The following is a 24,755-nucleotide window of genomic DNA, read 5'->3' on the forward strand; positions in this document are numbered from 1 at the left end:
GGCGTTAAGCCGATACACAGGGGCTATTCCCATACTATAGAGGTGGCTCGTATAAGAAAAATTTTAATACATTAAGAGAAGAAAATCGGTTATGAAAACGTTGTCACCTCAAGTCAAAATGAAGGGGAGCTCGAGAGGGTAAGGCACTCTCTATCCCCGATTTACAGTTAAAGTAATAAGAAAATGTTTACATAAGCCGGCACTAAGTTACATTTTTAAACAGGTAGGATACTTTGAAAAGGTTTCGAACCTTCCCCGGGGGTTAAACTGCTGAGCAAGAAAGAAATAAAGATGTTAAAAGGCCATTACCTTTGCTGAAGAGCTGCTGCTCGAAGGAAGAGGCGCAACCCGCCCCCTGCTATACTTCCATACACTAAGCTAGATGTTGTTGAAGTGGCGACGAGCCATGAAAATCAGCAGTTTTTAAACCCTCATGGAAGATTCGAGACCTTTCATGAATAATTAAGACACACCCACAGGCGTTTATTGGTTCCCCACAAGTTACAGATCAAAAATTGAGGAAGAAGGACACTATTGGTCCAAAATTAATTAAAGAAATTCGGGATTGGCTAAGTTCAAAACTGGCGGAAAGAAAGATTTATATTGCCAACCTACAAATGAAATAACGAAATTTAGTTATAGGAAAACTTATGAGTATAAAATATCTTCAAGAAAAGTTCCATCACTTCGCACCAGGGTGCATGATCATACTGTAGTTTTTGGTAGAGACATCTGTGAGAGAATGTCCACACTTCTTGATAATTAGTAAACAAAAACAATTCGAAATTAACACAGTGACATCTTCAGATAAACGGTTGAATTAATTCAGTTTTAAAGTTCAGAGTTTCAGCTGTAGAGGATTAATTTAAGGCGGAAATTTCAAATGTGCGGCGTATAGGTGTACCAACCGGTACATAGGAGCTGCGTGGCCGAGGCGGTAAAGGCGTGCTCGATTCACCCGGAAGGACGTGGGTTCGAATCCCCGTCAGTAAGTCGTAAAATTTAAGAAACGAGATTTCCACTTCCGAAGGTGCATATGGCACTGAGGTTCACTCAGCCTACACCAAAAATAAGTACCGGTTAATTCGTAGGGGCGAAGGCTGCCGGGCATAGAGCTAACCACTCTACCCCATCACGTGCCGCGGTTAACAATGGTGGAAGCCTTTACCTTCCACTCCTCCAAGGGCCTTCATGGCCTGTACGGAGGTAACTTTGTCTTTGTTTGACTATTACTAATATCTCACTCCCAAAGAACTGAATGTGGCAGAAAACTATTTAAAATAAAGACTGACACTCAGCCACCACATGTATTCGCCGGACTGACAGAAACAAATTACTTTTATTTTTTGAATGAAATTATGTTAGTGCATCCTTCGTCTTAGGCAGTGGTGGTGATTATTGTTTTAAGAGGAAGTACAACTGGGCAACCACCGCCTATATAACACTAATCAGAGTGAAAAAATGAAAGGGTTCTGACACTTCAAAAATGAAGATATCGGCTAAAGAAAGACAAGGGTCATGAAGGGCGTGAAAATGAAAGACTCCCTAGGCCTCGGGAACCTAATACCGTCGGGATCGGAAAAGAACAAGAGTTGACCAAGAGAGGTCGGATAGGATAGGTGAAAGTGAGGAGCCTGGCACGAGTAAGTGGAAGCAATGTCAGGACTCAGCTAACGGCCCCGTGGTCGCCAACCCACGCTCCTAAGTTCAGAGCCCCTGGGGCCCCTTTTAGTCACCTCTTACTACAGGCAAGGGATACCGTGTGTGTTATTCCAGAGGGGTTGAACAAGGATTGACCAAGGGAGGTGGGATAGGCACAAGTAAAATGAAGTAATGCCAGGACTCAGCCGAGGGCCCCAAAATCGCCAATCCACGCTCCCAAATTGAGTCCGTGGAGCCCCTTTTAGTCACCTCTTATGACAGGCAGGGGTTGCGTGTTATTCTACCATCCCCACACAGAGGATGAGCAGTTGATTACAGTTAAAAATCCGTAGATATCGTTAAAACGAAATAAGACTAACAGCATAATGCAATCATTCTCCTAAAGAAATCATACGAAACTGCTCATAAACAAAACTAATAATGCACATCGTACTTGAGCTATTGAACTGTTCCTGACTGCTCTTACATGAGGCTTCAGTATCATGTTGCTCTGAATACTGCATGGATAGAGCGACACATGACGCCTTATTCGTTTACTAGCGCACAGATTTCCCACGAGAAATTTCAACCCAGCGCGCGAGAAATACGACGCGTTCTAGAAAACTAGCGCATATTTCTAGAATTTTATAAATACATAGTAGCCATCCAGTTCTACACTATCTGTAAAGAAATATTCAGCGCAGTATACTGCGAGAAAAGTATGTTTCTCTTGAATCGCATTTTAACCAGGCATAGCAGAAAATACTTGACATTAGTAGACGGATTAAGTTGAGTGGTGTTCTTAAAATTAGGAATGATCACAATATGAAAATACCTTATAAATTATAACGCCATCCAGTACTTCCCAGATATCATTTATGTATATAAGAAAATATAAAGGTCCAATAACACTGTCTTGCGGAACCCCGTCTTAAATATTACAGGATCCAATAATGCTCCACCTACTCTAATTCTCTGAGATCTGTTTTCCAAAACTTTAGCCACCTATTGAATAATTTATTTGTCTAGTCTAACAGGACTCATTCCCATCAGTAGTTTCTCATTATTTAACCTATCTAAAGCCTTGGACAGGTCAATAGCGATACAGTTCATTCGACCTCTCGAATCTAAAATATCTGCTATTCCTTGCTGGAATCCCGCAAGTTGAGCCTCACTGCAATAACCTTTCCAAAACGTGAACTGCTTTCTATAAAGCCAGTTACTAATTTCGCAAACGTATCTAATAAAATCAGAACGAATGCTTTCCCGGAGCTTACAAGCAATGCATGTTAAGTTGACTGGTCTGTAGTTATCCGCCTTAGTATATTTATGATCCTTTCCTTTGTATCCAAAGCACCACTTCTCGAAGGTTTTTTTTTTTTTTTTTTTTTTGCTATTGGCTTTATGTCGCACCGACACAGATATGTCTTATGGCGACGATGGGGCAGGAAAGGGCTAGGACTGGGAAGGAAGCGGCCGTGGCCTTAATTAACCCTAGGGGCCGATAACCTCGATGTTAGGCCTCTTTAAACAACAAGCATCATCATCATCATCATCAATTAACCCTAGAACGGTAACAATACGCCTCATGGACGTACACGCAAATGTAAATGCCCGCCAAAGCGAGTGACCTCGACAGGGCATCCCTATCCTCCAGCTAAGCTTCAAACAGACCCCCCCCCCCCCCCACGTGTGTCAGTCACGTCCCAGCCGTGTTCCTGTCCTCGTTCGGTGAGTAATAACCCTCTTACGTAATGTAGTGCGCCTCAAAGGCGCATAGTTACCATCAGTTGGTGTGATTTTTTTCTAGTTTATTTCATATGAGTTTTTATCAAATTTGTTGTAGGTTATTTTTCTTTTACTTGAGTTACTTCTGGAACAAGAATTTACTTTCAACAAGCTAGTAAGACTGTGTTGAGAGTCTAGTTTTTTTACTGGTGTTTATTTTTATGTACCACTTGTGCCTTGTATATCTTGTGTTGGAAATAGAATAATTAATTCAAGTTTCAGAAAGAATATATACTTTGATTCACCTCTATACAGTGATGTAGTTAACATGAAGAACGTTGGAGAAAAGAAAGATAGGAGACAGTACAGACGTTGTTTTGCGCTGTGTGCGCCTTGGAAGCGTATAGTTACCAATAAGCGTTAAATTTCCTTGTTACCATTCTAGCCTCAGCATTTTCCTGGTGTGAAAACGGGAAACCACGGAAAACCCCTTCAGGGCTGCCGACAGTGGGGTTCGAACCTACTATCTCCCCAATACTGGATACTGGCCGCACTTAAGCGACTGCAGCTATCGAGCTCGGTCGAAAGTTTTAACTCACTGTGGGTAACGTATCATATTCTCGCAGGGGGATGGAAATTTTCTTCATCGATACTTGAAGTGAGCCAATTAGACGACGGGCATCGAATACAAATCGAGCGGAATTGCTGAATTAGTAGCAGCGAAAGGCCTGCGCTTGCAATTACATACAGAATCTCTGAGCTGAACAACATACGTGCTATAAATGCTTCCATTAGGGAAGATAATTGGCCGCTCACCGGGGAGCGAGAGAAGAGCAAAATAAACCAGTTTAACGAATTCAGCTCATCCAGATAAATTACAACTCATAAAGTGCGTGGTTCATTACAGAAATCGGCTGTGTGGAGTCAGGAATTACATCCACCAATAGAGAGAGAACTTTTACTTGTGATGGATATTTAAACACAATTTAAAGAGGAGGAGGAGCCTCCGTAACTCAGACGGCAGCGCGTCGGCCTCTCACCGCTGGATACCATGGTTCAAATCCCGGTCACTCCATGTATGATTTGTGCTGGACAAAGCGGAGGCGGAACAGGTTTTTCTCCGGGTACTTCGGTTTTCCCTGTCATCTTTCATTCCAGCAACACTCTCCATTCTCATTTCATGGCATCTATCAGTCATTAATAAATGACTTTGGGAGTGGCGACTCCATCGTACTAATAGCCTATATCTGCTTCATTCATTCCATCCCTAACCCGGTCAATGACTGGAAAACAGGTTGTAGGTTTTCATTTTCATTTTCTTAAAGAGGAGGAAGAACAATATCGCTCTATATTCAGAGAGGGAAACGGGAATGTAAGGCTATTAGGTAAGAGAACCAGAGAATTTAAGTAACATGGAGAATGGAGGATTGGACAGAGCATTGAGAGGAACGATTCAGGCTCGATGGAGAAACTGGAGGAAAATGACAGCTGTGCTAAATGAGGGTCCCAAACACTGAAATCATAATCTACTTCGCGTCTTACCAGGGACTTATATGTTCTCTCCTTCACATCCTTATGACAAACACTAAATACGCTTTAATATGATTACCCCAATGAAGATACTTCCTTACGGTACATTAACACCTAGGTACTACAGTGATCCCCATGAGGTACTATCACTCCATCAACGCAGTAATTGAAACTGAGAGGTGAAACTCACAACCTGATATTTACCCGTTTGAAGAAAGTACACGGGAGAGGTGGTGATTATTGTTTTAAGAGGAAGTACAACTGAACAACCATCCTCTATATAACACTAATCAGACAAATCCTCGAGAAATGAAGGTGTCGGCCAAAGGAAGACAAGGGCCACGAAGCGCGTGAAAATGAAAAACTCCCTAAACCTCCATACGTAATACCGTCCGAGTCGGAAAAGAACAAGAGTTGACCAAGGGAGGTCGATAAGGATAGATGAAAGTGAGAAGCCTGGCATAAGTAAGTGGAAGCAATCCCAGGACTCAGCTAAGGGCCCTGTGGTCGCTAACCCACGCTCCAAAGTTCAGAGCCCCTGGGGCCTCTTTTAGTCGCCTCTAACGACAGGCAGGGGATACCGCGGGTGTTGTTCTACTGCCCCCACCCACAGGGAGATATTGTTGTAAGAGAAAGTGCAACTAGGGAACCACCGCCTATACAACACTAATCAGAGAGAGAGAATATAAGAAATCCGACATTTCGGAAAATGAAGGTAACGGCCAAAGGAAGACAAGGCCACGAAAGGCGTGAAAATGAAAGAGGCCCTAGGCCTTGGAAACCTAATAGCGTCGGGATCGGAAAAGAACAGGAGTTGACCAAGGGAGGTCGGATAGGATAGATGAAAATGAGGAGCCTGGCACCAGTAAGTGGAAGCAATGCCGGGGCTCAGCTAATGGCCCTGGTTACCAACCCACACTCCTAAGTTAAGAGCCCCTGTTACCTCTTCAGTCGCGTATTACGACAGGCAGGGGATACCGTGGGTTTTATTTTACCACCCCCACCCACAGGGATGCCTTTGCTGCCAGGACCTAGTGTTTACAATGCACTGTGTCTTCTGGTATAGGCTAGAGCAATTTTGTTCCTTTCATAGATCTGTCTGTCTTATCCTTGTCTTTGACAATATGAAAGTGACAGAGGTATGAGCGATGCTAGTAATGCCAATCCTTATGCAGCCAGTCCCTGTTATGAATGGTGTGAAAATGTTGCTCATAGGGTCGGTTGGTGTATACATTTCAGTGGGCTTGGCAGACTGATATGTAATAGCAACTCTGGCTCGGTGAGGAAAGCAACGGGAAACTACCTCACTCCTCATTTCCCTAGTACGCCTCTTCAGTGATGTCTAGGCCATCTATGACAGCTGATGGCAGAGCTGTTGAGGATCCTACCAGCAGAATCGCTGACGGGCTGAACATACATACACCTACAGGGGGATCTCCTGCTGGTTCTAGAGAGACTGACTGACTGACTGCACTCCTGGCTACACATTTACACTTTAGCCAATAAAATTAATAAAACTCGGCAACAGAGCGCCTGACAAAGATTCACTTTTCTGCTATCTGGTGAAGAAAATCAAAAGGACAATACTGACACGCAGGCAGCCTAAATAGTGTCAAATTAAAATTTTGTGTTCCGTAGCTGAGGTCATACGATTGTTAATTTTATTGTTAATGTAGGATGGCCCATTTCGTATATACATACAAGTACACTAACTGACAGAGCAAATGCAACACCAAGGAGGAGTGGTTCGAAAGGGATGAAAGTTGGGGAAAAAACAGAGACGGCACGGACGAATAATTGATGTTTATTTCAAACCGATATGCAGGTTACACAATGCGCACGGCATCGACTCAGTAGGATGTAGGACCACCGCGAGCGGCGATGCACGCAGAAACACGTCGAGGTACAGAGTCAATAAGAGTGCGGATGGTGTCCTGAGGGATGGTTGTCCATTCTCTGTCAACCATTTGCCACAGTTGGTCGTCCGTACGAGGCTGGGGCAGAGTTTGCAAACGGCGTCCAATGAGATCCCACACGTGTTCGATTGCTGAGAGATCCGGAGAGTACGCTGGCCACGCAAGCATCTGTACACCTCGTAGAGCCTGTTGGGAGATGCGAGCAGTGTGTGGGCGGGCATTATCCTGCTGAAACAGAGCATTGGGCAGCCCCTGAAGGTACGGGAGTGCCACCGGCCGTAGCACATGCTGCACGTAGCGGTGGGCATTTAACGTGCCTTGAATACGCACTAGAGGTGACGTGGAATCATGCGCAATAGCGCCCCAAACCATGATGCCGCGTTGTCTAGCGGTAGGGCGCTCCACAGTTACTGCCGGATTTGACCTTTCTCCACGCCGACGCCACACTCGTCTGCGGTGACTATCACTGACAGAACAGAAGCGTGACTCATCGGAGAACACGACGTTTCGCCATTCCCTTATCCAAGTCGCTCTAGCCCGGCACCATGCCAGGTGTGCACGTCTATGCTGTGGAGTCAATGGTAGTCTTCTGAGCGGACGCCGGGAGTGCAGGCCTCCTTCAACCAATCGACGGGAAATTGTTCTGGTCGATATTGGAACAGCCAGGGTGTCTTGCACATGCTGAAGAATGGCGGTTGACGTGGCGTGCGGGGCTGCCACCGCTTGGCGGCGGATGCGCCGATCCTCGCGTGCTGACGTCACTCGGGCTGCGCCTGGACCCCTCGCACGTGCCACATGTCCCTGCGCCAACCATCTTCGCCACAGGCGCTGCACCGTGGACACATCCCTATGGGTATCGGCTACGATTTGACGAAGCGACCAACCTGCCCTTCTCAGCCCGATCACCATACCCCTCGTAAAGTCGTCTGTCTGCTGGAAATGCCTCCGTTGACGGCGGCCTGGCATTCTAAGCTATACACGTGTCCTGTGGCACACGACAACACGTTCTACAATGACTGTCGGCTGAGAAATCACGGTACGAAGTGGGCCATTCGCCAACGCCGTGTCCCATTTATCGTGCGCTACGTGCGCAGCACAGCGGCGCATTTCACATCATGAGCATACCTCAGTGACGTCAGTCTACCCTGCAATTGGCATAAAGTTCTGACCACTCCTTCTTGGTGTTGCATTTGCTCTGTCAGTCAGTGTATAATTGACAAAGAATGGAAAAATTTCAGTAATTACTGGCTATTTACTAAGGAACCAGGTCCCCGCCTCGCGGTCCGTATCTGCTGCGGGCGATCCTTCCGTAAACTTGATTGACAACTCTGTCCTTTCACTTCGATACGCACACAGCAGTCTTTTCGCTCAGCGGTTCCCTATAATTGCGTTCGACCACAACTCTGTTGATCATCTCGCGACACTACTACCGTGCATATGGCTCGACTCCAGACAAGGCCAGTAACTCATGTTACTGCTCCACTCACTGAACTACTTAACATGTATCACTTGACAGTAACACAGCACCAATTATTCAGCTGCTCTCCAACACTACTGCGACACATTCAACGACATCATCAACTACAACAACTGCTCCAACACTTCACCACGACGACACTCTCAACACTCACATTTCTGCTCCAAAACACACACTGGCTTCAAAACAGTGATTCCCACAACAACAACAACAACAACAACAACAACAACAACAACAACAACAACAACAATAACAACACCGGTCTGTTAGCAGCGAGCCTGATCTTACATATATCTGGTGATGTTCTAGTATGTTCGGGGAGCGGCCGGAATGAGAACATTCGAGTTTCGCCTTCCAGAAAATGCACGCACACATCAGATGAAAGCAGGCCGGTGCATGCCCTCAGGGTGGTTTAGAGGTCCCCGGCCTCACTCACTCATCCCTTCAGCGAAATACGGAAAGGGACTTTTAGACGCCTGACAGTCGCATGAGCCCCATAACAATATTACCGCGCGAATTGGCCGTGCGGTTAGGGGCGCGCAGCTGTGAGCTTGCATCCGGGAGATGTCGGCAGCCCTGAAGACGGTTTTCCGTAATTTCCCATTTTCACACCAGGTAAATGCTAGGGCTGTACCTCAATTAAGGCCACGGCCGATTCCTTCCAACTCCTAGCCGATTACTATCCCATCGTCGCCATAAGACCTATGTGTCGGTGCGACATAAAGCAAATAGCATAACAATATTGTTTGTTTTGCGCTGGAAATGAATTAACGACGATTGATTGATTGATTGATTGATTGATTGATTGATTGATTGATTGATTGATTGATTGATTGATTGATTGATTGATTGATTGATTGATTGATTGATTGATTGATTGATTGATTGATTGATTGATTGATTGATTGATTGATTGATTGATTGATTGATTGATTGATTGATTGATTGATTGATTGATTGATTGATTGATTGATTGATTGATTGATTGATTGATTGATTGATTGATTGATTGATTGATTGATTGATTGATTGATTGATTGATTGATTGATTGATTGATTGATTGATTGATTGATTGATTGATTGATTGATTGATTGATTGATTGATTGATTGATTGATTGATTGATTGATTGATTGATTGATTGATTGATTGATTGATTGATTGATTGATTGATTGATTGATTGATTGATTGATTGATTGATTGATTGATTGATTGATTGATTGATTGATTGATTGATTGATTGATTGATTGATTGATTGATTGATTGATTGATTGATTGATTGATTGATTGATTGATTGATTGATTGATTGATTGATTGATTGATTGATTGATTGATTGATTGATTGATTGATTGATTGATTGATTGATTGATTGATTGATTGATTGATTGATTGATTGATTGATTTTGTTTGGGGGCGTCATTGGTAGTGACCCACTACGAGAATATTAAAAACTGTGACCGGGAGAGTTCGCTGATCGTGGTGGTGGTGGTGATTATTGTTTAAGATGAAATACAACTGGGCAACCAGAGAAAAAATGGAAGGGGTCCGACACCTCGAGAAATGAAGGTATCGGCCAAAAGAAGAAAAGGGCCAGGACGGGCATGAAAATGAAAGACTCCCAAGCATCCATACGTAATACCGTCGGGGTCCGAAAAGGACAAGAGTTGACCAAGGGAGGTCGGATAGGATATATGAAAGTGAGGAGCCTGGCACAAATATGTGGAAGCAATTCCAAGACTCAGCTGAGGGCCCCGTGGTCGCCAACCCACGCTCCAAAGTTCAGAGTCCCTGAGGACCCTTGTAGTCGCCTCTTACGACAGGCAGGGGATACCGCGTGTGTTATTCTACCGCCCCCACCCACAGGGGGGGCTGATCGTGGTCTAGTTTCTCTGGTTTTTCTGTTTGTTGCAAGCCTCGGCCCTGGACGTGATGCACTACTCCCCGAGGAGAGAACGGAACTGTGACCGGGAGAGTTCGCTGATCGTGGTCTAGTCTCTCTAGTTTTTCTGATTGTTGCAAGCCTCAACCCCGGGCGTGATCCACTACTCCCCGAGGAAAGAAAGGAACAGTTGACCGGGAGAGTTAGCTGATCGCGGTCTAGCCTCTCTAGTTTTTCTGATTGTTGCAAGCCTCAGCCCCGGACGTGATCCACTACTCCCCGAGGAGAGAACGGGACGATGACCGGGAGAGTTCGCTGATCGTGGTCTAGTCTCTCTAGTTTTTCTGATTGTTGCAAGCCTCAACCCCGGACGTGATCCACTACTCCCCGAGGAAAGAAAGGAACAGTTGACCGGGAGAGTTAGCTGATCGCGGTCTAGCCTCTCTAGTTTTTCTGATTGTTGCAAGCCTCAGCCCCGGACGTGATCCACTACTCCCCGAGGAAAGAAAGGAACAGTTGACCGGGAGAGTTAGCTGATCGCGGTCTAGCCTCTCTAGTTTTTCTGTTTGTTGCAGGCCTCAGCCCCGGACGTGAACCACTACTCCCCGAGGAGAGAACGGAATTGTGACCGGGAGAGTTCGCTGATCGTGGTCTAGTCTCTCTATTTTCTCTGTTTGTTGCAGGCCTCAGCCCCGAACGTGAACCACTACTCCCCGAGGAGAGAACGGAACGGTGACCGGGAGAGTTCGCTGATCGTGGTCTAGTCTCTCTATTTTCTCTGTTTGTTGCAGGCCTCAGCCCCGAACGTGATCCACTACTCCCCGAGGAGAGAACGGAACGGTGACCGGGAGAGTTCACTGATCGGACTGAGGCTCAAGCTCCAGCCTCAACACTTTGAAGGCGGTCGTCTGAAGGTCCGCTGTATTGCCAGCATCCACGACGTGTACTGGCAGAGCACGGAGAAGAGTGTGGAGGAGGACCGACCCAGGACCAGCCAGCAGGAGACTGTGGGACCAGAACTCTTCCCTAGCTTCCCTGAGATCTCAACGATCCATCCTCGCTTCATGGATGAGCTGGATGAAGAATACAATGACATTGGTAATTAACTTACTCTGCTACACTGTTATCGTGTTGTCGAATAGGAAATCGTTTCTTTCTGTGATATCAATATATTTAGATAGAGATTTTCTAGATGAATAACAAATTCACAGGTCGCACTGCTGTATTCAGGAGTGTAGCACTTAGAGCAATCAAAGCCGCAACTACCCCAAGTGACGGCACAAAAGGACTGACCATGCAGCCAAGGCACGGTTCAGATACATGGAAACGTGCTAGACTAAAACTTTAAAAAAGGAAAGAAAGGCACTTACCGTAAGGTAAACTAGCGACCCCAGAGGAGCGGATAAAAGTGCACCTGGTCATATCAAATGACCACCCCCTTAAAGGAAAACAGCAACACCATTTGGGGAACCAAGAGAAATTTAATCACCAAAATTAAGTAATTAACAAAACTGAAAGGAATATGCTCGCTGGAAAAATTAAATTTAAATATAATAACTAAAACTCAAAACTAAAATCGTACGGTCGACCGTTAATAAAGAAAATAAATAAATTAATTAATTAATTAAAGGACTTAGTAAGACTACGTAGAATAATGAAACACCTCATCAACTCATAAAGTTTCTTACAAACCAAAGGTTTCCTTGACCAGTACCCAAGTTTTTCATACATCTTTTCAACCTTGAAAAACAACCTTGAGTGAAACAGGTTTTTTTGATACTAAAAACCTTGTTTAGGATATATCCAAACGAGCCCCTACAAGGATGGGTAGGTATTACGTACAAATTCTCGAAATTAAAATAATAATAATAATAATGTGCGCGACACCGGGTAGAAAAATGAGCAGAAGGAAGAATTAAAATGCCAAAGAAAAATTAAAGGGACCAAGTTGACCGCCCACAAGGCAGATTTCATAACAGGCACATCAATTCAAATCATCAATCCCATCACAACAACATCAACAAGCTTAGCATTTCCATGGCAACAACCAACAATAGGTCAAGGGAAGGAAGGGGCCAATCACAGGCCGCAAAACAACAATAGGCGAATACTTTCAAAGGACAAGAGAAAAACCGGACGCAGAAAACCACCCAAATACCAAGAAAAGAAGAATTTAAATTAAAAACTTAAATTAAACAGAGAAGCAAGAAAAGAAGAAAGAACCGGAACAGAATATACACGTAAACCCCACATCCCTGGAGCGACTCGCTTGGTTAATTAACCCAGTTAAATACTAGCTTTTACCACAAAACTTTTAGGCCTAGAAAGCCATAAATAAACATCAAGTTTTCAAATTACGGTTTCGAAAGATTTCAAAAAACTCGTTCACATAGCACGCAAGTCGCTAGTTAACTCACGTAAATTACACATGCTATAAGTTCCATTTAACAAGCCAAAAAATTGGAAATTCCACAAGGCAAGACTTAGTTTTTCGATGACGCCAAATTACATCGTGTCGCACACACATTCTTCACATGGGGAAATTTTCAGTTTTTTCACCATAAATCGGTAAAAGTTTAGTTGGATCAACACTTACAGTTTCATCCAGTTGTAGTTGTGAGGACGCTTCAGCTTTACATTCTACTTACGTATGTTGAAGAAATGCATTAAATAGAATTTCCAGGCGAGGAATATTAAACAAAATAACTTGCAGTTTCACTAGGGCAAAGCCCTACCAATGTAACTTCAACCAGGCTCGAGCATTTTTGGAGAAATCATCTCGCTAGGGAGAGATAGACACCACACATCCATCTCCTTCTTCTCACAAAACAGCAATGGCGTTTCTTCCCGAGATTCCACAGTCCACTGCCACAGCGATCACATGTACACAGAGGGAGAGCCACCGAGTGGTGAGGTAGTTCGTGACGTAGTTCATACCTACGCCACTAGAGTGCAGGAGAATACAGTAAGGCACTGACAGGTCGTGCGCACAGCAGCTGGACAACAAATAACCTTTTCAGCGGAGAAGTTTCCAGACTATAAGTTTTGAAAAGAAGGAGTAACGAAGCGGCGAACCACAATTAAGAACACAGTTTTTTCTACAGCCATGTGGCTAGTTCAAAAATATTTACCGAGAGGAAAAAATTGTTACGCAGGTAACAGTCTCCCTCCCCGAAACTTCACATGTACAGCAGATGTTTTCCGTCATAAGGCGGTGGTCTTGAAGCAAACTAAGTTTTTGGTAGAATAGTCCGTATGTGAAAACGACCACCAATCGCCAGTCTCAGTTTATGCACCACCAGCAGAACGAGTCCAACAGTCACTAAGAACCCAAACTTAAGTGATTTGGATTAAGGAAACAGTACAGTTCACTTAGACGACACCAGATGTCTAGCCACTTTCAATTATAATGAAGTCCCATGCACCAAACTGTGCGACACACAAGTCGCAGGCAAATCAATTAATGGTCCAGATCACAGGGGATACTTATCCTCCAGATTACTTGCTAAACTTCAATGTGAACAATTAACTTCCGCAAGTTCATATGCATCATCTGTTCGAAGGTTACGTTACCTTGTGGTACATACACACCTTTAGGAAAAGTTTATGAATGTTTGCTTTTAGAACATTAGACCTTCTAGGTCTTAACTGCACTCGATCATATACCTAGACTTAAATCACTACATGCTTGTCAAATTGTAATTATTTATAGGACTTGCATTAGATAAGAAACGCCTTCATTTGGTTTCCACACTTTTGTTTGGATGGTAACGACAACCCCAAGAAAAAAAGAAAAACGCCCAGAAAGGGAAGGGAAGAAAAGGAGTAAAACAACATTGGTGAGCGTAAAACACAATCACAAGGTCAAACCGTAAAATACTTAACCTAACCTTAAACTAGATTAACATGACTTAAGATTACGGTATGGCACAGGATCAGAAAACAATAATTATTTAAACAATCCATAATCAAGTACCAAATTACATTACATTTAAAGTATCAATCCAACTTAAATATATGGCCAAGGATACAATTTTCACCACACAAGGAAAACAAAAACCTAGATAACCAAAGATAGTTATCTCCACAAAACACCATTCAATACATACAACCAACCCTATCAGGATGGCTACACAATAACGTCACCATCGACAAACAGAAACCAGGAGGCTAACGTTACATAGGAAAAAACTACAGACAAGCACCAACTCATGGATGCAGAATGATTCACATAACAGAAATGCTAAGAGAAACTCCCGTCCATACATAATATTACAAGACCAAGACCCTGACCCAGGAAAAAGATGTTGAAAAACGTTACACAGAAATACAAGTTAAGCTTACAACCTCCTTTTTTAAAATTTTAAACGGAATAGAACCCCCCCAATCAGTGAGCCAATTAACAAGTCTTAAACCCTTTAAGTACATGACCAAGGTCTAGAAATAAATTTTGCAATAAATTAATTTTAACTCCGCGTATACACTCCATGCAAAACCCAAATCAACAAGAAACAGGATAGGATATAGATTTTCTTTTTTTATTAAGAGAAACTCCCAGAAACAGGATACTAGGTAAGGATCAAACTTCATGGGTTACAGTAAATAATTACTCAAGATAAGATGAATGTAGAGGCTGCAGTTGGAGACTTCAAGATCTTTCAGATGGAGGATACGCGTATAGTTGGTCATCAGCAACGAGCCAAAAGCAACACCAAGCCAAGAATAATATGAGGGTAGCAGAGGTCATGAAACTCAATCTTTAACACAATGATGAAACGAGACAGAAATTGGCAGAAAGGAAACAGGAGTGTTACCCAATCTAAAATCATATTTCTCACAATTTTACCACACATACAAACATATACTTTAACAATGGGCAACTCAATCAATTAAAAGGTTCAGTAAAGCACCTCAATTAAGCCAACGCCTTTGAATATGGGAGCAGAGACCTGACAAGATTCTCCACCGGCTATCCACAAGAGATCTCGGACAAATCCGGACTAGAAATAAGTGATATCCGTAGACTCACACTGTGGCCACACAGTCACAGGTACCTCACCAAATATAGAACAAGGTAAATAAGATATGAAAGGTAGGTCACGAACTAGGTCGCTGGAAAACACTCCAAATAACAGAGAAATAGAAAACACCACTAAACAATCACATGTCCAGATAGAATGGAGGTTTCAATGCCGCCTATGAAGGACCAGCTGATCCCATACGCAACTGGCGCACCGTAGGACGACAAGATAACAAACCGATAGCGAAGGTTTTCAAACACTCCAGAAGGAAAAGGGCCAATAGGCTGGCAGGTTGATTCGAGAAGAACATTATAGTACAGGATAATTGCATGATGACGTCAGATTACTAGGGTATGCAGAGAATTAAAATCAAAAGAACAGACCACGTCATACAGAAATCACACATTATATGCAAGCAGATAAGACACATCAACAGAGAGTTGTAAATCCATGCCAGGGTTTATTTCCCAATCTACGGGGACACAGGGTAAATTAAAGGCAACACCGCCCATACCGAAGCGCCATAACAAATAACCAATACTACACGACAACAATACAACTATAATGGACCACAACGGACATGCGTTAGCTAAAAAGGGAAGAAAACAGCAACTACCCTCAACAACATGTCGTGAAGCCATCATTCCAACTCACAAGATGAACCTAAAACCAAACCACGGTACCGTTTACAACTTTACAAAGTCAGGACCGAAATCAATACCTACTAGGCACGAAAGGAGAGCGCACTCCTCAGGTTCAGGATCCATAGGTGCAATACGTGCAAAACACTACAATAACAAATAGACTGGGCAGGATAACATGGAGTTACAATTCGATAAAATAACATACTACAAGAATAATACACCACATTAGAGACTAAAACCAGACAAGTAAGGACTTCAGAAGAGTGTAGAATTAATACCACCTGCAAGCAGAAATACAATAAGAAACCACCTAGTTAACCGCTACTACCAGAAAGAAAAACCCAAAGAAAACTTTATCAAATAAGGTTAGCCGGGGCAGAATTTTTCTCACCAGAAAACCAGATAACTCAGTAAACCGGGAATTCACAACAGATAACAGAAATGCCCCAGAGGAGGACATCAGAGCACTCGCAAACTAGGAAATCGTGTTACCAGAAGTTGGAGACAGAAAGCAGTGAAGACTGTGAAGTCCATGCCGTAAAGACAAACAGCCAACTACCCCCAATTCCGATCGACAGAGTTCCGCCATAGCCAATACCCACAGGCAAAACAAAAACAAATCCCACAGGAACTAACACCGGGTTTATCTAGATCCTAGTCAACTTACACCAACAAGGAAACCAAAAGATAATTCGTTTCAACAAATGCACACCTAACAATACCACAATAGGAATAGATAACCGATATATTACCCGCAAAGAATCAGATAACAAGAACTAGGATCAAAAAATAGAACAGTTCAAGATAAGTAGGGGTTAGGAGACTAACAGTTTTCCTACCGGTTTAACAACAATGCACAGAGCAGAAATTGCCTACAATTTTCCAAAATGAGTACCGAACCAAGGCAACTACAGCTCACGAGCCAATAAATAAATTTATGATTTAAAATTTTGCAATCGTTAATGATCAGGATATAATCAATTTATGATATTCGGAGCTGACCGGCACCCAGACCAAAAGAGTAGTTAGATGTTTAACATTTAAGAAATCCAGTACCAAAGGTGCAAGAGAATTGCCTTTTTTTAAATACAATGGTAAAAACAAGTACACACTAGTTAGTACTATACGGTGATGTCAAGAATCACTGGAGGCGTGAACGCAGCAGATAAGGTACCAAAAGCTTAAACACGTGGTAAAAATTCGCACCCTACTAAGCAACCATGTTTGACAGGAAAAGATGGTAAGTACAATAAGCAATACCCAAAACTCTTCAAAATTTAAAACAGTACATGAGGAAAAAAAGAATTTTTCTAAATAAAATCCACACCTGACCAGAATAATTACATAACTCAAGGTGACCTATCAAATTTGCTCACCGACAAGTAGTTCTAATCCGCAGATCCAAACACACATTAACTTGATTTTAACTGGGATAAATGAACCCGTCTAATCCTCTTGGCGATGGGGTCACTCACCAATACCGAGACCGGAGATAAAAACTGTAAAATAGTACAGGGACCTTGATACCGAGGAGCAAGTTTGGCAGAAAAATTGTTAATGGCCTTGCTAATGGGATAGGACCTGACAAAAACTTGATCGCCAACCGTCAGCCTAGGTGACTTTCTACCCTTGTTATACTTAACTCTGCCTTTCTCATAGGATACTGACAATTTCTTCTTGGCTTCATCCCAGATTTTGGTTTAGACAAGTCTGGAAGAAGATCATCAATGCCCAGAACGTTTGACATAGGAGAGTACGGGGTGTAGCAGAACATAAGTGACATTGGGGTTTTACCATGAGATTCGTGTGTGGCAGAATTGAAGGCATGAGCCAACCAGTGCAGGCAAGAGTCCCACTTGGATGGGTTATTGTGATGATATGCAATTAGAGCAGATTTAAGGTCCTGTTCATTCTTTCGGCGTAAGAAGGGTTAGGATAGTATGGGGTAATGGTGACATGGGAAATGCTCAACTCGAAAAGGTACTTCTTAAACAAGTGACTAGTGAAAGCACTGGCATTGTCAGAAACCAGAAACTTGGGGGTGCCGAAGGATGCAAAGATAGAATTTAGGCAACTTATAGACGTACGAGCAGTCGTAGATCTAGTGGGGAAAATCCAAGAGAATCTAGAAAACGCATCAATAGCAACAAAGATATGAGTGTTTCCCATGGAAGAGCGAGGGAGCGGACCTACAAAGTCGATGAATAACCGTTCCATAGGGCGAGTGGCTTGTGAGGAAGATAACAGACCCACACGATTGTTAAGACTAGGTTTACTTATAGAACATATTTTACAGGACTTAATCATGTTTCGGATATCACCATCCATCCTTTTCCGAATGAAGAATTGTCTAATTTTCTGCCTAGTTTTAAAGGTGCCTAAATGGCCACCAATGGGACAAGAGTGATAGTACTTGAAGATGATTGGCACTAAAACCTTGGGAGTTGAAGAAGGTCAATGTTGCATGTGTCACGGCTAATAAGGATAATATGAAAATTTTAGGATCCGTTGATGTGAAATTGCGTATTGGTAATTTTACTTGGAAGGTTCATTGCTTGGTAACTCCAAAGCTAGCGTGTAGCATGATTTTAGCGACGGACTTCTTGTCAAGAACTGGTTTAATTTTGGACCTCCAGGCTAGAAAATTTCACTTTAAATTTTCTCCAAATTGTAAATTTGATATTATTGATGCTCCTTTGGGTACCTTCAGTGTTTCTTGTGTAGGTAGGCCGCTACCTAGGGAGAACAACGAAATAGATCAGTTGGATCTTAGTCATTTGGATTATCAGCAAGCTAATCGTGTGCGTGACTTGTGCCACCAATTTCCCGATGTGTTCACTAGCAAGTTAGGAGTTACTGATGTTCTCGAGTATCAGATTGAGCTATCTGATAACACACCTGTGAGATCTCCTCCTTACCGTCTTTCACCTCCTAAGATGTTATAACTCAAAAAGATTATCGATTAGATGCTTGCCGATGGGGTCATTAGACCGTCCACTTCTCCTTACGCATCTCCAGTTTTTCTAGTACCTAAACCCTCTGGGGGGCTATCGTGCTGTCATCGACTACAGGGCTTTGAACCGCAAGATCATCTTGCAATCAATCCCTTTACCCGATTTGCACGAATTTCTGAGGCTCCCGTTTGGGATCTCTTGTGGTGCGGCCGTTCTTACGAGGCCTTTAGATTCGATACTCTCAACTATTAAATTCAAGTTCGTCTTTCATTACCTTGATGACCTTGTAATATTCTCAAATTTCTTTGAAGAACATGTCGAACACGTTAGAGAAGTCCTGGATCGCTTGAGGAAAGCCGGACTAACTGTTAAGTTGTCTAAGGTAGCGTTTGCTAAGGCGAGTATGTCTTTCCTTGGACATGTGGTTTCCTCTGATGGTGTCTCCATCGACCACTCTAGGACTCAGCCTATTAGGGACTTTCAACCCCCTAAAGATGTCAAAGGCATCGCACGGTTCGTAGGCATGGTGAACTTCTTCAGGAAGTTCATTCCAAATTTTGCAGAGATAGCAGCTCCTCTAAATCATCTCAGACATAAGGATGTCAAGTTCATCTGGGGCCCCTCCCAGCAAGAAGCCTTCGAGACCCTGAAACTTGCCTTGTCAAATGCTCCTGTGTTGGCTATACCCGACTTTAGTAAACGCTTTATTGTACAAACTGATGCCTCAGTAAAAGCTGTTGCTGGTGTACTCTTACAGGAATTTGAGGATGGTCGTAGACCGGTTGCCTATGTGTCTAGGATCCTCAATAATCTGGAGAGTAAGTACTCCATCTATGAATTAGAATGTTTGGCCGTGCTGTTTGCACTCGAAAAATTCAGACCTTTCATTGAACATGTAAATTTTGATCTAGAAACAGATAATTAGGCTCTGTCTTGGGTCTTGAACCGTCCCAAAAGAACGGGCAGAATCACTAGATGGGCGCTTAGGATCTCTACCTTCAGTTTTCAAGTAAAGCATATTAGGGGTTCGGAAAATGTCATCGCTGACAGCCTTAGTAGAATGACAAATAACCTTTTCAGAATCCACATAAAATTCGGGCGCAAGCGATTCACCAGTATTACCATTAGGTCTTAGTCATTGACTGCGTTTTCGGAACGAAGTAGGACAATTATTTTTAAGGTGCTGCCTAGAGCCACACAAATAACAACAAAGACCAGAGCCACGCTTGACTGAGGGGTAAGCATTCCTAAGGTGATCACGTGACCCGCAATTATAACTTTTTAAAAAAGATCCACTATCCCTAGTTTGAGGCGAAACAGAGTTCACAGTAGGAGGAGGGTGGCAGATAGGTCTTGCTGCATCCCCGTGCTTCACATCTTCAGCAAAGGTACACGCAGCTTCTAATTCAAGAAAATTAGTCGGACTCTTCGTGAGGGAGAGGTAGGATCGATAGGCAGGGGAAATACCTTTCAGAATACGGGCCACCGTTTCCTCTTCTGGCACCGAAATTCGAAATAAAACTGCAAGTCTAGTACATAGTTTAAAAGATTTTCATGGAGCAATTGAGTCCGAAAACAATACTGAGGAATCAAACTTTGCAATGCTAAGGAAGGAATACATTTAGATAATACAAGCTCATGAAATTCCATAATCGTTAAATTATTTGAAATTGTTTCAGAGATTTCACGTTTCAAAATTCCCTCACAATGAGAGAAGGTGGAACTGAATAATGAACCCATTGTTGCTCTTATGGACTCGGGTAGCGTCGTCACCTTAATTGATGCTAATTGGTATGATGAAATGAAATTTGCACACTTGTTTTGGGTGGTTCTCAGGAGCCAAGTTTTTCACAGTGTTAGATCTCAATCAAGCATATTACCAAGTCCCGTTGTCTAATTCATCCATTCCACTGACTGCTTTCATTACTGATTGGAACCTTTACGAATTTCATCATGAGAGAATAGGGCTCGGAAAATTCCTAAGTCATCAACGGAATATACACTACCCGACTCTGTCATTTCTACCAGGAACCTCAGAAACATGGTACTTTCTTCAATTGAATTGACGGAGGAATTTTTAACTCCGTTGAAAAGATCCTTTAGTGAAGAGTGAGAAGGACCACAATTTAAACGGGCTAACAGATTCTCAAGAACAGGGGAGACTGCACAGCATGAAGCTTGATTATTAAGTGAGGCATCAGCATGACTAGAAGCATTATTAGAATGAGGAAAAGAAGAAGTTTCCCTCTCAACAACCGATAAATTCCCCACATCCTTACTTGCTAGCATTATGTCTAGTTCAGCAGAAATACTAGAAGCAATGGTCAACAGCTTAGTACTTTCAGAAACAAGACTGGGTTGGGGACACATAGTAATCATATCTTGGATACGACCGAAATAATGCCACACCCTAGCCTTAAGTCTGTTAATCTGCCCCTTAGTGGGGAAAGTTTCAATGAATTCTTGTCTGACAATTTCAATTTCTGTAAGAGAATCGGTAATTAAATTTAGGGACTCACCAAAGTTGCAGCACATCTTTACAGAATCTAGATTAATAGGAACCTGGACATGCTATGTCAGCAAAGCAGCGCACTCAGCAACAGTGTTAGCAGGATTGATGCCCCTGATAGTGAGTTCATAAACTAGCTCTGATTTCTTGAGCTGGTATGGGAACAGCACAGCCATAGTTGAGGTACGTGAAACATTAAATTAACAAATTAATCCAAATAAAAGCGTTCCTTTCACAGGAAGATACATTACAAGTTTCAGTTTTTACTCTCTTTGAATCCTCAAATAATTTAAAATTACCCCATGACCAGGTTTTTTTAAGTGACAATGCAAATAACCCCTGGTAGTTGGCACAAACAAAATAGATAAGCTTAATGAAAGGGAGATTAAAGCATATAGTACACAGTGCAAAATAAATTTAATGAGGATACAACAGACCTTCGGTTAGATCCGAGCAAGTGGCACACAAATCAATTAACTAGAACTCTGCTGCCACTAACTGTAGCACTTAGAGTAATCAAAGCCGCAACTACCCCAAGTGACAGCACAAAAGGTATGACCATGCAGCCAAGGCACGGTTCAGATACATGGAAACGTGCTAGACTAAAACTTTAAAAAAGGAAAGAAAGGCACTTACCGTAAGGTAAACTAGCGACCCCAGAGGAGCGGATAAAAGTGCACCTGGTCATATCAAATGACCACCCCCTTAAAGGAAAACAGCAACACCATTTGGGGAACCAAGAGAAATTTAATCACCAAAATTAAGTAATTAACAAAACTGAAAGGAATATCCTCGCTGGAAAAATTAAATTTTAATATAATAACTAAAACTCAAAACTAAAATCGTACGGTCGACCGTTAATAAAGAAAATAAATTAATACATACATACATACATACATACATACATTATCATTATAGACTGTTATGCCTTTCAGCGTTCAGTCTGCAAGCCTCTGGGAATTTACTAAACGTCGCCACAATCCTCGATTTGCAACTAGTGTTGTGGCCTCATTTAGTTCTATACCTCTTATCTTTAAATCGTTAGAAACCGAGTCTAACCATCGTCGTCTTGGTCTCCCTCTACTTCTCTTACCCTCCATAACAGAGTCCATTATTCTCCTAGGTAACCTATCCTCCTCCATTCGTCTCACATGACCCCACCACCGAAGCCGGTTTATGCGTACAGCTTCATCCATCGAGTTCAATCCTAAATTAGCCTTTATCTCCTCATTCCAAGTACCCTCCTGCCATTGTTACCACCTGTTTGTACCAGCAATCATTCTTGCTACTTTCATGTCTGTTACTTCTAACTTATGAATAAGATATCCTGAGTCCACCCAGCTTTCGCTCCCGTAAAGCAAAGTTGGTCTGAAAACAGACCGATGTAAAGATAGTTTCGTCTGGGAGCTGACTTCCTTCTTACAGAATACTGCTGATCGCAACTGCGAGCTCAGTGCAGTAGCTTTACTACACCTCGACAAATTCTCGAAATTAAAATAATAATAATAATAATAATAATAATAATAATAATAATAATAATAATAATAATAATAATAATAATGTGCGCGACACCGGGTAGAAAAATGAGCAGAAGGAAGATTTAAAATGCCAAAGAAAAATTAAAGGGACCAAGTTGAACCGCCCACAAGGCATATTTCATAACAGGCACATCAATTCAAATCATCAATCCCATCACAACAACATCAACAAGCTTAGCATTTCCATGGCAACAACTAACAATAGGTCAAGGGAAGGAAGGGGCCAATCACAGGCCGCAAAACAACAATAGGCGAATACTTTCTAAGGACAAGAGAAAAACCGGACGCAGAAAACCACCCAAATACCAAGAAAAGAAGAATTTAAATTAAAAATTTAAATTAAACAGAGAAGCAAGAAAAGAAGAAAGAACCGGAACAGAATATACACGTAAACCCCACATCCCTGGAGCGACTCGCTTGGTTAATTAACCCAGTTAAATACTAGCTTTTACCACAAAACGTTTAGGCCTAGAAAGCCATAAATAAACATCAAGTTTTCAAATTACGGTTTCGAAGATTTCAAAAAACTCGTTCACATAGCACGCAAGTCCCTAGTTAACTCACGTAAATTACACATGCTATAAGTTCCATTTAACAAGCCAAAAAATTGGAAATTCCACAAGGCAAGACTTAGTTTTTCGATGACGCCAAATTACATCGTGTCGCACACACATTCTTCACATGGAGAAATTTTCAGTTTTTTTTTTCACCATAAATCGGTAAAAGTTTAGTTGGATCAACACTTACAGTTTCATCCATTTGTAGTTGTGAGGACGCTTCAGCTTTACATTCTACTTACGTATGTTGAAGAAATGCATTAAATAGAATTTCCAGGCGAGGAATATTAAACAAAATAACTTGCAGTTTCACTAGGGCAAAGCCCTACCAATGTAACTTCAACCAGGCTCGAGCATTTTTGGAGAAACCATCTCGCTAGGGAGAGAGAGACACCACACATCCATCTCCTTCTTCTCACAAAACAGCAATGGCGTTTCTTCCCGAGATTCCACAGTCCACTGCCACAGCGATCACATGTACACAGAGGGAGAGCCACCGAGTGGTGAGGTAGTTCGTGACGTAGTTCATACCTACGCCACTAGAGTGCAGGAGAATACAGTAAGGCACTGACAGGTCGTGCGCACAGCAGCTGGACAACAAATAACCTTTTCAGCGGGAGAAGTTTCCAGCCTATACGTTTTGAAAAGAAGGAATAACGAAGCGGCGAACCACAATTAAGAACATAGTTTTTTCTACAGCCATGTGGCTAGTTCAAAAATATTTACCGAGAGGGAAAAATTGTTACGCAGGTAACAGGGGCCATAGCGATTTCACAGAATACTGAAGGTTTCTCACCAAGGAAAGCTCAAGTAGTGGCTGATACGCGCTCAGAAAACAAGGCGACACCCTCTGTATCTAGGAGACCGACCGTGCTGCTGCTCAGCGCCCACCAGACATCCGACTGGTTATTCGTCGCCAAGCTCTGTGTACGACAGTGCTGTCTTCTGCCGACCTGGACTGACAATCTTGTCCGCAGGCATAAGTGAGGAGGAAGATGCTGAAATTCTAACCGCAGACATAGAATACAATAGATGTATTTCCTGTAGCAAAACTAAGGCTATTAGGTGATGGTGGTGATTATTGTTTTAAGAGGAAGTACAACTAGTCAACCATCCTCTATATAACACTAATCAGAGAGAAAAAATGGAAGGAATTCGACACTTCGAAAAATTAAGGTATCGGCCAAGGGAAGACAAAGGCCACGAAGAGCGTGAAAATGAAAGACTCCCTAATAGCGTCGGGGTTGGAAAAGAACAAGAGTTGACCAAGGGAGGTCGGATAGGATAGGCCTAGATGAAAGTGAGGAGCGTGGCACAAGTAAGTTGAAGCAATGCCAGGACTCAGCTAAGGGCCCCG

The 24,755-nt window shown here is 42.6% G+C and overlaps 1 protein-coding gene across 2 annotated transcripts in view; it reads left to right on the forward strand.

The window, feature by feature from the left end:
• Positions 1 to 24,755, forward strand: part of LOC136881004 (uncharacterized) — a 1,030,421-nt gene that overhangs the window by 1,003,442 nt on the left and 2,224 nt on the right. For both annotated transcript variants that reach the window (XM_067153581.2, XM_067153580.2), the window contains exon 5: positions 10,967 to 11,273. In XM_067153581.2, coding sequence (XP_067009682.1) covers positions 10,967 to 11,273 — 307 coding nt within the window. The remainder of the gene's footprint in view (positions 1 to 10,966; positions 11,274 to 24,755) is intronic.

Source organism: Anabrus simplex, chromosome 9 (genome assembly GCF_040414725.1).
Source record: "Anabrus simplex isolate iqAnaSimp1 chromosome 9, ASM4041472v1, whole genome shotgun sequence".
NCBI classification, from domain to species: Eukaryota; Metazoa; Arthropoda; class Insecta; order Orthoptera; family Tettigoniidae; genus Anabrus; species Anabrus simplex.